The following is a 14010-nucleotide window of genomic DNA, read 5'->3' as shown; positions in this document are numbered from 1 at the left end:
GATGATTCAAAAATGATCATTTAAATTGATTCATCATCATTATAATACCTTTATATCACTTGCCCACAAAAATTGTTTATGTCGCAAAAGAAATAGTAAACTGGTTCCCAGTTCAAAAGGGGTGTCTGGAATACCCTAAATCAGGACTGCCTAACTTCACCCTTCCAGCTGATGTTAGATTACAACTCCCACCATCGCCAGCCACAGTGGTCAATAGTAATGGATGATGGGGATTGTAGTCCAACAAGAGTCGGAGGGGTGAGGTTGGGCAGCCCTGCCCTAAATGAAGATTAATACTAAGAGCACTCAGAAGTGTTGGGTTAGGCTTAGGGTTACGCTAAGTATAAGCTAAAAGCAGGCTAGGCTTCGCTTATACTAAAGGCAGGCTAGGCTTAGCTCACGCTTGGGTTAAGCTTAGCTTACGCTAAGTATAAGCTAAAGGCAGGCTGATTCCTAGAGAGGTTGGTGCCTGAGGTTGCAAATCAAAATGACACTCCACCTCTGACTAATCTCTGTGGGGTGCTGCCCACTCAGGGGTTCCCCTGCAGAAATTCCGTCCAAATAAACACTGATCTATTTCAGTAGGGTTTGCACACGGGAACATCCTGGGGGACTGTATGCCATAACTCCTTCAGCTTCCCTTTGGATTGTACACCAGAGGTCTGGTCTATCACTCCCCCACTCTGGCCAGAATCGGTCACCACAGGTGGCTGATTCACCTGTGGCTCACGGTAGCACCTTAGTCCATCTCGTAGCAACTTTTGAAAAGCCTCCGCAACCCTCGTTCACGGTTTCTCCCCACATCACACACATTGCATTCCTTCATTTCATGGGCCAGCTCAGCCATACACCTCCCTCTCTGGGGTCTATTTTGTGGTTTTTGTTTTTTTAATATACACATGTTTTTCAGTGCTTTCTTATTAATTTATTATGTTTTTGCACTGACAGATTTTGTTCACCCTTGACACTGTGACATTCAGCCACCATATGTTCCATTCAAAGTTTGCTTGCTTCTCTCTTTCCTGCCTCCCACCCCACCCCACCCCAACTTCACTGTTGGAATTGCTAGCAAGTGTCTGCTGTCAGAATCTCCTTCCCCCCGCCCTTTGTTTGTTTTTAAGTTTCCCGTTTTTCCAGATAAAACACACATTTTCCGATAAATGTCAAGAATGGGGCCATCACAGGGGAGAACTCTTCCATTTTCCTTGAGTTCCAAGGACACAATTTCGAGCCCTCGATCTCTCCCTTCCCCCCACTTCTCGCCCTTTCTGACCCTCCTTTCATTACAGCCGTTCTTTTATTTTAACTGTACACTATTTCGTTCTTGATCAACAGACTGACGGTTTTAATTGAAAGAGACTTTTTGCCTCCCCGTCCCACTTTTCCCTCTCTTCACCCCCAGGTATGCTCAACCACCCGCCGATCCCCATTTCAGAGCTAGCGGACCACACGGAGCACCTCAAAGCCAATGACAATTTGAAGCTTTCACAGGAATATGAGGTATGAGGAGAACAAGAGGTTGGGAGGAAGCCATGGGGGCTACAGGACAGGATTAGTCCTTTATTGCCACCAAGAACATAGGCTGCTTTTGAAAACTGTGGTCCTGTGTTAAATTCTGTCCTCCATAACGTCAGGTACAGCATACTCTGCATGTTGATATATTCCTTACTTAAGAACAGCCCTGCTGGATCAGGCCTGAGGCCTCTCTAGTTCAGTTTCCCAGAGTGGCCCACCAGATGCCTCTGAGAAGCCCACAGGCAAAAGGTGAGGGCATGCCTTCTCTCCTGCTGTTGCTCCCCTGCAACTGGTAACAAGAAGCATCATGCCTCTAAGGCTGAAGGTGGCCCATAGCCACCAGACTAGTAGCCATTGATAGACCTGTCCTCCATGAATTTGTCCAAATCCCTTTTAAAGCCATCCAAGCTAGTGGCCATCACCACATCCCGTGAAAGAGAATTCCATTGATTAATTATGTACTGTATATAAAAGTACTTCCTTTTGTAGGTCCTAAATTTCCCAGCCTTCAGTTTCATAGAATTACCCCTGGTTCTAGGGTTGTGAGAGAAGGAGAAAATTTTCTTTCTGTCCACTATCTCTACTCCATGCATAATTTAATACATCTCTATCATGTCTCCCCATAGTCACCTATTTTCCAAACTAAGAAGCCCCAGATGCTGTAGCCTATCCTTATAAGGAAGGTGATCCAGGCCCCTGATCATCTGGGTTGCCCTCTTCTGCACCTTTTCCAGTTCTACAATGTCTTTCTTAAGATATGGTGACCAAAACTGTATGCAGTACTCCAGATGTGGCTCTACCATAGATTTGTATAAAGGCATTACAATATATTAGCATTTTTATTTTCAGTCCCCTTCCTAATGATCCCTGGCATGGTATTTGCCATTTTCACAGCTGCCATGCACTGAGTTGACGCTTTCAAAAAGCTGTCCATCACAATTCCAAAATCTCTCTCATAGTCAGTTCCTCAGACCCCATTAGTGTATATGTGAAGTTGGGGTTTTTTGCCCCAATATGCATCACTTTACATTTGTTTACATTGAAATACATTTGCCATTTTGACACCTACTCACTCAGTTTGGAGAGATCCTTTTGGAGCTCCTCACAATCTGATTTGGAGTTCACTACCTTGAATAGTTTAGTGTCTTCTGCAAATTTGGCCACTTCACTGCTTACCCCAACTTCTAGATCATTTATAAACAAGTTAAAGAGTACTGGTCACAATACAAATCCCTGCGGGACCCCACTTCTTCCCTGCATTGTGAAAACTGTCCATTTATTCCTACCCTCTCTTTCCTTTCCTTCAACTAATTACCAATCCACACATGAACCTGTCCCCTTATGCCATGACTGCTAGGTTTACTCAAGAGCCTTTAGTGAGGAACTTTGTCAAAAGCTTTTTGGAAGTCCAAGTATACTATGTCAGCCGGATCACTTTTCTCCACATGCCTGTTGACATTCTCAAGAGTGGGGACAGTATTGCATAATCATATCAGAACTAGGGTTTTCCAGGATTAAACCAGAATCACAAAAAAGGGGGGCCAGGATCACAAAAAGTCCCATCAACACAAGTTCTCCCCCATGCTTCCTTCTGATGAGAGACACTTCAGTTCTCCGTGTGATCCCTGATTGGCTAGGATCACCCTTCTGACCCTATATAACACACATTGCTCTCACTCTGTTGGACTACTTGTATCCTTAGGGACATCCACATGTAAGCAAAGACGGCTTCATATTGTTGTAGCATCATCACATCCGGTATGTGATCCCTGATTGGCTGGGATTACTTGAAGAGGAGCAGAATAGAGGGAGGGAAAATGGCTGCTGAAGCTGCAGCACATGAAGCTGAAAAGAGCCATGGAAAAGGTCCTAAATCACTACTTTCAATGTGAAAACTAAAGACGTTTCACTCGGCACTAGCCAGAGAATGAGACAAATGGTACTCTGTGTTACTTACAGAGGAGAGAAAAGGAGCTCGGCATAGGGCTTTTGCTGTCTATGACAGTTCCGTTTTCCTGGTAGAGTTTTGTTCTGCCTTTTTGGGAAAAGTGGATCCCGCTTGAGTGCTCCCTAAGAGAACCTTGCCGCCTTAATAGCCATTTGCCTGTGCTCTTGCTCTCCTTGCCTGGTCAGAGGAACACGGTAGTCATCGCTCTGCCCCTGCAGCCTGAACCAACAGCTGTAAAATTTCCTTTTCTATTCACAACAAAGAGCCTGATGCAGAAGGAACAGCGGCCTGAAAATGTATAGGAAACATAGGAAACTGCCATATACTGAGTCAGACCATTGGTCTATCTAGCTCAGTATTGTCTTCACAGACTGGCAGCAGCTTCTTCAAGGTTGCAAGCAGGAATCTCTCTCAGCCCTATCTTGGAGATGCTACCAGGAAGGGAACTTGAAACCTTTTGCTCTTCCCAGAGCAGCTCCATCTACCCCCTGAGGGGAATATCTTGCAGTGCTCAGACTTCTAGTCTCCCATTCAGATGCAACCAGGGCAGACCCTGCTTAGCTATGGGGACAAGTCATGCTTGCTACCACAAGACCAGCTCTCCTCTCCTGTATACATCCTGTGGTAGCTTAAAAACTGTCTGCCTTCCATATGTATGCTCCTCTCCTTCATTCTGTGATGTCACAGAATATTCATGTCCATTTAGCTGGTTTAGCTGGTGGGGAAACCGGGCTGGAGATCTGTGGCTAAGAGGGGCGATGCAGTCAGAGGCTGGCGAGAACCCCCACACAGACTGAAGAAAAGAAGGGCTTGAGAGGCAGATGGGCTGGAAGCCAAGGGGGCAGGAAGGAGGCAGGGACGAAGAGAGCCCACACACATACTCTAGCCCCAAGACCCTGTGTGCTGTTGGTGGAGAAGCAGGCAGGTGGTTGCATTTCCCTATATTCGTTCAGAACAACCAGCAGCCGGCTCCATGCAGTTTTCATGGTGTATGAATTGCTAATCGCTAGGAAGATGATGGGAAGAGATTCTCAGCTCTGCTGGGATCTTTCTAACCCATCTCCGCATTTGGGCAACTCAGGCAGGCAAAGAGCACGCTAATGTGCTCTCTGCCGCTCCCCACCCCCACCCCCCACCGCAGCTGATTTGCATAATGTAATATCCGAAAGTGCTTTTGGCTGCATTCCAAGGTGGCGGCCTCCTCCTAAGCTGCAGATCTGGCGTTTTTAAAACAAACACCCCTAATGAAACGAGTGAGGTGCAAGGATGGAGAGCGAGGGAGGCGCTTCGCAGCGATACAAATGCGAGCCGCCGCAGCGTGTCAGCATGAGGATTTTAGCACCATGGTGAGAGCAGAGCACCACCGGCTGTGTTGCCCTGGCTCAGCTCTGCTGCTCGTCAGATGCCCTCCGAGACTACCCAGTGGAAGTGTTTCACGCAAGGAAATGTTAGGAAGGAGAGTGGGAGAGATGGATGTATTTGGGGGCTGAAAAGAATCAGAGAGAGATGGCAGAGCCAGGGGCGGCCCTTTCATGAGGCAAGGTGAAGCAGTCACCTCAAGCAACAGATTATTGAGATGCCAGCAAGATGCCTCCCTCCCCCGCCCCGCCCTCATGCCACGTTCAAGGTTTGCAAGGGTCCGTTTTGAAAGGAGGAGGGCCCCCGCCATGAGAATGGGACAAGGCATCCTTTGGCACCTTCCCTCAGGCACTGCAGTACCTTGGGCTGCCCCCGAGGGGAGCTAAGCTCATCTCTTGCCCTATTGTCTATGGGAGTGAACCATAGAGCTAAGAGAAGACTAGAGTGGCACGGGAGTGAACCATAGAGCTAGGAGAAGACTAGAGTGGCACAGGAGTGAACCATAGAGAAGACTAAAATGGCATGGGAGTAAACCATAGAGCTGAGAGAAAATGCCCCTGCTAACTTGGCAAAGAGGCACCTTTTAACTTGTGGTTCTCTTTATTTAGCTGTGGGGGAATACTTGGCCCTATCCACCCCCAGCACAGTACCTCCAGTGGCTGTTGCTGGTATCTATCTTAGGTTTCTTTTTAGATTGTGAGCCCTTTGGAGACAGGGATCCATCTTATTTATTATTTCTCTGTGTAAACCTCCCTGAGCCATCTTTGGAAGGGCGGTATAGAAATCAAATTAATAATTTGATATTATTATTATTATTATTATTATTATTATTATTATTATTATTATATAAATAGAATAGCATGGGAACAAGCCATCTAGTTGGGAGAAGACTAGAGTGGCACAGAGCTAACCATAGAGCTGAGAGAAGACTGGAGTAGCATGCAGTCATGAACTTCCAGCATCAAATTGAAAGCCCCTATTTTCGCTTTACCCCTGCATCTCTGTGTTGCAAGCCCTGTTTGCCCTACCCAAATGGGAAGGAAGCACTGCAAAAAACAACAACACTGTGTATACATCCATAGCCCTGGATGTATGGGCTGTGTATACAATTCTGGAAATCTGGATCACCAGCAGATTTCAGGCTGCTGATCATACAATTCAGCAATATGGGGAAAAAATCCTTGCATTTAAATTTTTGAAAGCACCTTCCTAGCCCTAAGCATGTGGGCAATACCAAATCAAACTGCAGGAGCAAAGGGGCAGGGCTGAGCAATCATTGCAGCCCCAGGAGGCGGAGCTTCAGCACCCCATGTCATAAGCATACGGAAGAGGGCCAGGTTGGTTGCAGCTGCATCATTGACCTAGAATTCATTCTCTCTTGGTGCAGAATGGCAGTACTTCCTTTTTAGCACACCTGGCTTTTTCACATCACCACCAGCCCCTCGTTGCTTGGATTTAAAAAAAAATACGACTGTCGTCAAATGTGAGACACAGCCAGCACTTTGGGGTATTGTTGCTTCTTTGCTGAATCAGACCCAAGGCCCATTTCGTCCAGCCTTTCCAAATATGGCCAGGCAGATGCTTCTGGGAAGCTCTGAAACAGCAGTCATCCCCTGATCTTTATCCCCAACAACTGGAAATTGGAGATACACTGCCACTGAACCTGGAAGCTCTATCTGATTGTCCTGGCTTGCAGTAATTGTAAGCCTTTTTGTTGTCCGCAGAGAATGATGACATATGCACAGAGGTGGCATCAAAGGGAAAAAAGATCGAGAGAGACACAAAAGGCACATCTTATTTATCATTTATTATTTATTTATTTATTCGATTTTTATACCACCCTTCCAAAATGGCTCAGGGCGGTTTACAGTTAAAAACAGAAACCATTAAAACCAATAACAATTAAAACAGAACTATAAATATATCTTGCATTATTTGTGGTGGATGGGGAGCAAAGCTTAGTCCTGCCTGTTAGATTGTGGCGGGAGGGCGGATTTCACAGTAATACTCCAATCCTCAACAGATCTTCTCTAAAGATCTATAAATAAATATTTGGTTTGTTTGTATATTTTTTAGCTTGATATTTTATTGTCTTTTTATTGTAAACCGCCTTGGGGTTGTCTTTTAACGAAAGGCGGTATATAAATGCATAAATAAATAAAGGAAGGAAGGAAGTGTTGATTCGGATGAAGTTAACTCTCAAGGAAACGTGCTTAGGATTTAAAGCGCATTTTAATTACTAGCTTTTGATTCAGCAATGGACCAGCAACTTGCCACGTTTCTGGCACTGCCTGTGTAAATGCAAAGTCCACAAGAGATGTCTGTGTCTTGCCGGGCGCCAGGGACCTGGCAAGTTCTGTATTCCTTCCTTCAAGTGGAGCATGCACCTGTGTGTGTTTAACACGCAACCAAGTGAGTCCGTTCCACAAGGCTAACGACATTCAATCAAATGTATTTTTAATTTGCAATGAAAGCTTTAATTGATTGGTTGCACCGATTAATTGCTTTACATTTTTGGGAGCAAGAAGGAAAGAGAGAAGGAGAAATGTTGGATGTTCTTTAGTTCATGTGCGACTTCAGGGATTTGGAATGTGATTTGTGTCTTACCCTGATATATTCTCTCCGCTCTTCCCAGTCCATTGACCCAGGTCAGCAGTTCACTTGGGAACACTCGAACCTGGAGGTGAACAAGCCCAAAAACCGCTATGCCAACGTGATCGCCTACGACCATTCCCGTGTTATCCTGCTGCCTATCGAAGGTAAAGGGTGTTCTGGTTTGCTTCTAGAAGTCAGAACTCAAAGGGCAGCACGCTTTTTGAGGAATGGGCTGGGAAGGTGCCAAGAGGCACCTCACAGATAGGATTCTTAGGGACATAGGAAGCTGCCGTATACTCAGTCAGACCCTTGGTCCATGTCGCTCAGTATTGTCTACCCAGACTGGCAGCGGCTTCTCCAAGGTTGCAGGCAGGAATCTCTCTCAGCCCCACCTTGGAGATGCTGCCAGGGAGGGAACTTGAAACCTAGATGCTCTTCCCAAAGTGGCTCCATCCTCTATGGGGAATATCTTACAGTGTAGTGGCTAGAATGCTGGACTAGGCCTGGGGAGACCCAAGTTCAAATCCCCATTCAGCCATGAGACTTGCTGGGTGACTCTGGGCCAGTCACTTCTCTCTCAGCCTAACCTACTTCACAGAGTTGTTGTGAGGAGAAACCTAAGTATGTAGTACACCGCTCTGGGCTCCTTGGAGGAAGAGCGGGATATAAAATGTAAAATAAAAATAATAATACACATGCAGTCTCTCATTCGTATGCAAACCAGGGCAGACCCTGCTTAGCTAAGGGGGCAAGTCATGCTTTCTACCACAAGACCAGCTCTTTTCCTGAATGTGAAGAATCTGAGAACATTCAAGAATTCTTGAATGTGAGAAACCCGATTTAAGTGTTTGCTGTCTTTTGCCAAGGATGGCTCTGTTGTGAGCTGGCCGTTGGTCCCTGGCAGGTGCTGCTGCTGCGTGGCCTAGGAGTGGCTAGTCCATTCCTCTGCCTAGCCCAATGTTGTCTCCTCTGGCTGGTGACAGCTCTCCAGTACTTTTCCAGCCAGATCTGTGTGTGGACCAGGTGCCTTCTGCACATGGTGCATGTGTTCTACCCTGGAGAAAAGCTCTACATGAGCAGAGAGTAAAAAAGGAACTTAGATTTAGAGCAAGTGTCAGACATCTGGGATGGGCCTTGGCTCAGAGGGACATTATTTGCATGCTGAAGGTCACAGCTTCAGTTCCCTAGGGCTGGGGCGCTTTCCAGATTACACCCTGCAACGGGGTCACGTCAGATCTTTGAAATGTGCTTCCACACTTCCTGCATTGTGACTGTCCGCAGTCCCTACGCGGACAGCAGGGTGCCGTTCACATTGCCAATGCCTTGTCTCGAATTTAATCGCTGCGATATAGAGCTAGGAAGTCGTATATCCCGTGTTAAAAAGCTACTGTTTTTTTCGGGTTGTTAGTTTCCGCGAGACTGCTCCCCCTGCTGTTTGCGTTTCGAATGCGACTTGCCAGAACGGAGGCATTTTGCTGCTGTTGAGCAGCTAGTCTGGAAAGCGTCTGGGAGAGTCTCCTGTCTGAAACCCTGGAGAGTTGCTGCCAGTCTTGACTGATTGATTGATTTTTAAATGTGTATACCGCCTTTCATTAAAATAATCCCGGTTTTAATGGGATTTAAAATTGGCGGTTCACACAGAAAAATCAAAACAAGACTATGAAAATCACACAATTAAAATATTAAGCTAGAATATAAAAACATAGGTCTGACTAAAAAGATTTAAAATACAAACACAATATAACCCTACAAAATACAAAGCAGCAGCAGTAGAGACAGTCATATAAAAGCCTGGATAAAAAAGCCAAGATTTCACACACTTTCTAAAAACTGTGATGGAGATCGAGGAGCGAATAGCCACCGGGAGAGCATTCCAGGGCCCGGGGGCAGCAACAGAGAAGGCCCTGTCCCATGTGCACAACAGCTGAGCCTCCCTCATTGTCAGCACCCGGAGCAGAGTCCCCTCCGATGACCTCGTCAAGCGGGCAGCGACCTCTGGGAGCAGGCGGAAGTTCTCCTGTTGATGTAACCTCTTTACTTCATACGAATGGGCAGGTGGCTGAGCAGCAGGAGGTTTCAAGTGGGAGGCCCCTTGCTAAGATTCCTACTGGGGCCGGGGCCAGAAAGGGGATTAAGTTCTCTTTGTTGCTTCTGAGGGCAAGACTAGAACCAATAGGTTGAAGTTACAAGGAAACAGATTCAGGCTGGACATTAGGAGAATTTCCTAAATGTGAAAGCTGTTGGACAGTGGAACAGCCTGCCTCATGCAGTGGTGGGCTCTCGTTCACTGGAGGCTTCCAAACAGAGGCTGGATGTCAAGCTTGCTACAGCAGATTCCTGCGCTGGGCAGGGGCGTGGACTAGAGGATCTCCAAGGTTCCTTCTGATTCTAACATCAATTTGCAACCGTGTCTTTCTTTAATTATGTATTAGAATTCTGCCCCCCCCCCTTCATTTAAGCATTTCTTTAATTTTCAAAGTATGTCAGGTCAGCGCCGTCTCTCTCAGTTCAGTTGTTTCTTGCTGGAAGAAGAGAGACATTAATAACCTGTCAGGTAGTGCTCCTGCTTCTGCTGCAAGGGGTCAGCTTTATAGGTATACAGTTCAAAGATATTACCAGGGAAAAGCCGTCGCCCTCCAGTGTTTGGGGAATTGGTCTCAGCCCCACTTACAGCGGAGCTGCCTGCTCAATTTGAAGCTCCTTGAGAGGTTTAACTCGACACAGGGAAGGTTCCAAATTGAACTGTCCGAGGGCAGGGCTGAAGGAGACCCTTGGACAAAATGAATTTTTTAATCCTCTTTCCCTGCTCCCGCCAAAGGCTGCGTGGGGTCAGCCACATCCACTTGGTGCTAACCCTCTTTCAATTGCGTCTTTGCCCTCTGGGGGTACAAGGTAATTTCATTTACCTGGGGTGGAGTAAGGAGAAGCAGGGGGAGGAGAAACGCCCACGCCTTTTATTGAATTTCAGAGCGGGGGTGGAGAAGAGAGAGTTGCTGCTGAGCCTCTCCAGTCTTGCAGGTTCCTGTAATGGTTGCATACAGCATTCCCTCTAAGAGAGAATTCCAGATGTCAGTGACTAAAACTCCCAGCATTCCCAGCTGTGGTGGCCTTTGGCTGGGAATTATGGGAGCTGCATGACAAAATCACAGCCTATAGAGAAACATAGAACGTTAGAGTGGGAAAGGACCTCCGAGGTCCTCTAGTCCCCCTGCTCAGTGCAGGAATCTGTTGCAGCATCCCTGGCAGGTGGCACTTCATGAGTCAGGCTGTTCCACTGCCCAACAGTCTTCTCTTCTCCAGGCTAAACCTACCCAGCTGTTCCCACCATCTTATTTATGTATTTTGAAGAGCGGTATAGTAGTAGTAGTAGTAGTAGAAGTAGTAGTTCCTCATAGGACTTGGTTTCCAGACCTCTCCCCATCTTGGTTGCCCTCCTCTGAATCCATTCCTGTTTATCAACATCCTTAAAATGTGGTACCCAGACAAGTCCCCCCAAAAGCTTTTTCAGTGCCAAACTGGCTTAACACGGGACTTTTCTGCCTGCTCCAATGCAGGTATCGTGGGCAGTGACTATATTAATGCCAACTACATTGATGGCTACCGGAAGCAGAACGCCTACATCGCCACACAGGGGCCCCTGCCGGAGACCTTTGGGGACTTCTGGCGGATGGTGTGGGAGCAGCGCTCAGCCACCGTGGTGATGATGACCAAGTTGGAGGAGAAATCGCGGGTGAGTAGACTTTAAGCCTTTTAATTTTTTAAGGAACTGTTTGAACAAGTTGAAACAAGTATTGTAAAAACTTCAAGCATGATCTCAACAGTGGCATTTCCTCCTGTGCAAGGGAGAAAGGGGAAAGGGAATGCCTCTTCTAAGATGGCAGTTTTTAGTAGCAACTATGTACCACATCAAGGAACACTTCAAAATGCGCATTCCTTGCTGGTGTGAGAGTAAAGCTGTAATGCCTCTTCTTAGACGGTGCTTGCTTGTGAAGTATGAGCATATCTTTTAGAGAAAAAGAAAAGATGCTATTTTTTAAAAAGCTATTGTTTTTATTCTACCAAGTAAATCTACACACATATATAATGACACAATTAATCAACTAAAAAGCATACAACTAATCAAATATTTCTTAATATTTGTGAGTCCTAAGAGTCGGCAAGATTCCTTTATGTATGATCAGAGTTGTCTTTTGTCCCAATTCTAAGCACAGAAAAAAATCTGAGTTAGTGATAGGTACTAGGATTCTGTTTTCTGAGAATCTCTCCCCCACCCCTGTTTTTTAAAAAAACTGACGTTTCTAGCCCTTGTTGACCAAGTGCATGGAAGTGTGTTTGGAATGCTTACTGAGATCTCAGAAGTGAGACAGAGGACTTCTGTCCGATTTCTGAAAATGGCACAAGGACTCCAGATTTGTGCACCAAAATCGGCATGTTGCCAGGATCCAATCATGTTGAAAGTGCAGTTCTCTGATGGGTGTGGATGTGCTATACCACTCCAAGAAAAACTCTCCCTGCTAGCTCATCCTTTCTATATTTCTAGCCATTTTTTTATATACCATACTTGTGAAAAGTGTAAAAATACTCCAAATTTGGGCACCAAAATTATGTTGTCAGCTTTCCCATCCAGCTGAAAGTGCACTTGCCTGGGAGGCTTTACCACTCCAAGAAAAAAATCTTCCTGCTACCCTCTATCCCTTCCATACTTTAAGTCTCTTTTTATATGCTGTATTTCTGAACATGGCAAAAATTGGTTTTTTGCACCAAAACCAGCATGTTGCCAGGCTTCCATCATGCTGTAACTGCACTTGCCTGGTAGGTGTGGTTGTCCACATGTTCAAAGTGCAAAAGGCAGGGGTTCCATATCTTTGCACTCCTAAGAGTGGTAGAACCATATAAATTATCCTGCAAACATTGCACTTTCAGATATTGCATTATGCAAACCACGCAGAATCCCTCAGTTTGTATAATGTTTGCAGAATGCAGCTTTTTGGAATGCTGAATTTTAATTCATTTTAGCACAGAGCACTTGCAACCCTGGGCATGATTGCGCAGCAGAAAGAGTGAGTGTCTGCCAGTGTTTCCTCTAAGGCGTGTTTGTGTGTGCGCGTGCACTCACATGTTTTTTTATGTCCACTCAGCCAATTTTAGATCCCACTCAGGTTAAATCAGGGAGGCCCCACTCTGAATGCACGTGTGCACACACTGCTTTAATACTGCCGCCCCAAACAAAACTCATTCCACACGCAGATGAAAAAAATTAGAGAGAACACTGGTCTCTGCCAATTTGCACTCTGGATTTGTATGCCAGGGATAATCACGTCCCTGGCTGCCACTTCTTGCTGCATGGAAGGTGGGTCAGCATATTGAGCAGTTGTCTGAATAAATCTTGGTTTTCCAGATAAAATGTGACCAGTACTGGCCAGGCCGGGGCACGGAAACATACGGGATGATCCAGGTCACCTTGCTAGACACCATTGAGCTGGCCACGTTCTGCGTCCGGACATTCTCCCTTCACAAGGTGAGTGGAGGAGACTGTAAAATGTTGTGTGGCACCTGGCGGGCGACACAGCAAACCTGGCCACAGAGCAACAAGCCATGACGTCCCTGGTCCCGTTTGATGGTTTCTCCAGAACAGAAGCAAGGAATGCAGAGGAATTATTGTGGGCATCGTAGAGGATGCAGAGGAGAAAGATGTCACGCCCTCTTGAGCAGTCTCTCTCATATGCATGCATATCCCACAAGAGAAATATTAAAAGGAAGAAGTTGTAAGAAGAAGGTGCACAGGGGAGAGGAGGGACCTGGCCCACAAAGACCATTGAGCGGAGAAGGTGTGACTCAGGAGCGAAGCATTTGCTTGACATTTTGAATGCCGCAGGTTCAGTTCCTGGCAGTATCTCCAGCTAGACCTAGGAAACAATCCTTTTTGAAATCCTGGGGTGCTGCTGCCAGTCAGGGTAGACAATACTGAGCTTGATGGACCAAGGGTCTGACTCAGTAGAGGCAGCTTCCTGTGTTACCTAGGAGCATCCATAGCTCAGTGGAAGAGCATCTGATTTGCATGCAGAAGGTTCCAAGTTCAATCCCTGGCAGCATCTCCAAGTAGGGCTGAGGGGAAAACCCTGCTCGGAATCCTGGAGAGATGCTGCCAGTCGGTGCAGACCATCCGGAGCTCAATGGACCCGTAGTCGGTGTAAAGTAGTTTCCTTTGTTCTTACTATCCACATGTCCAAGGAATCCATCTGCCAACCACAGTCTTCAGGTGGAAAGCAGCTGGTCTGGTCTAGTGGCTAAGAAACGGAATGAGGAGTCACCCACTCTGAAGCTCTCCTCTACCGGGAACTCAGTTAGGTAGCCCTAGGCAAGCAGTTTCTTCTCAGCCTCAGCTGCAATATGGGGACAGTAGTCCATCCTTTGGAGGGTTGCTGTCAAGACTGTAGAAAGAGTAACACATGTGAAGCACCAAACACATGCTAAATATTATAGACGCCCAGAGACGTAAGTTTTGGGCGGTATAGAAATACGTTAAAGAAATAGATAAAATAAATAAAACATGATGGGCATTGGTCAGTGATGGCATATACAAGGGGGTTCCA

At 46.3% G+C, this 14010-nt stretch overlaps 1 protein-coding gene across 16 annotated transcripts in view; it reads left to right on the top strand.

Moving 5' to 3' along the window:
• PTPRS (protein tyrosine phosphatase receptor type S) overlaps nucleotides 1-14010 on the top strand; it is a 346861-nt gene that overhangs the window by 311305 nt on the left and 21546 nt on the right. For all 16 annotated transcript variants that reach the window (XM_053301444.1, XM_053301445.1, XM_053301446.1 and 13 more), the window contains 4 exons: nucleotides 1403-1500; nucleotides 7458-7581; nucleotides 10972-11147; nucleotides 12816-12935. In XM_053301444.1, coding sequence (XP_053157419.1) covers nucleotides 1403-1500; nucleotides 7458-7581; nucleotides 10972-11147; nucleotides 12816-12935 — 518 coding nt within the window. The remainder of the gene's footprint in view (nucleotides 1-1402; nucleotides 1501-7457; nucleotides 7582-10971; nucleotides 11148-12815; nucleotides 12936-14010) is intronic.

Source organism: Hemicordylus capensis, chromosome 2 (assembly GCF_027244095.1).
Source record: "Hemicordylus capensis ecotype Gifberg chromosome 2, rHemCap1.1.pri, whole genome shotgun sequence".
Taxonomy (NCBI): domain Eukaryota; kingdom Metazoa; phylum Chordata; class Lepidosauria; order Squamata; family Cordylidae; genus Hemicordylus; species Hemicordylus capensis.
The sequence above is the reverse complement of the archived record's forward strand: the minus strand, read 5'-3'. Positions and strand labels throughout refer to the sequence as shown.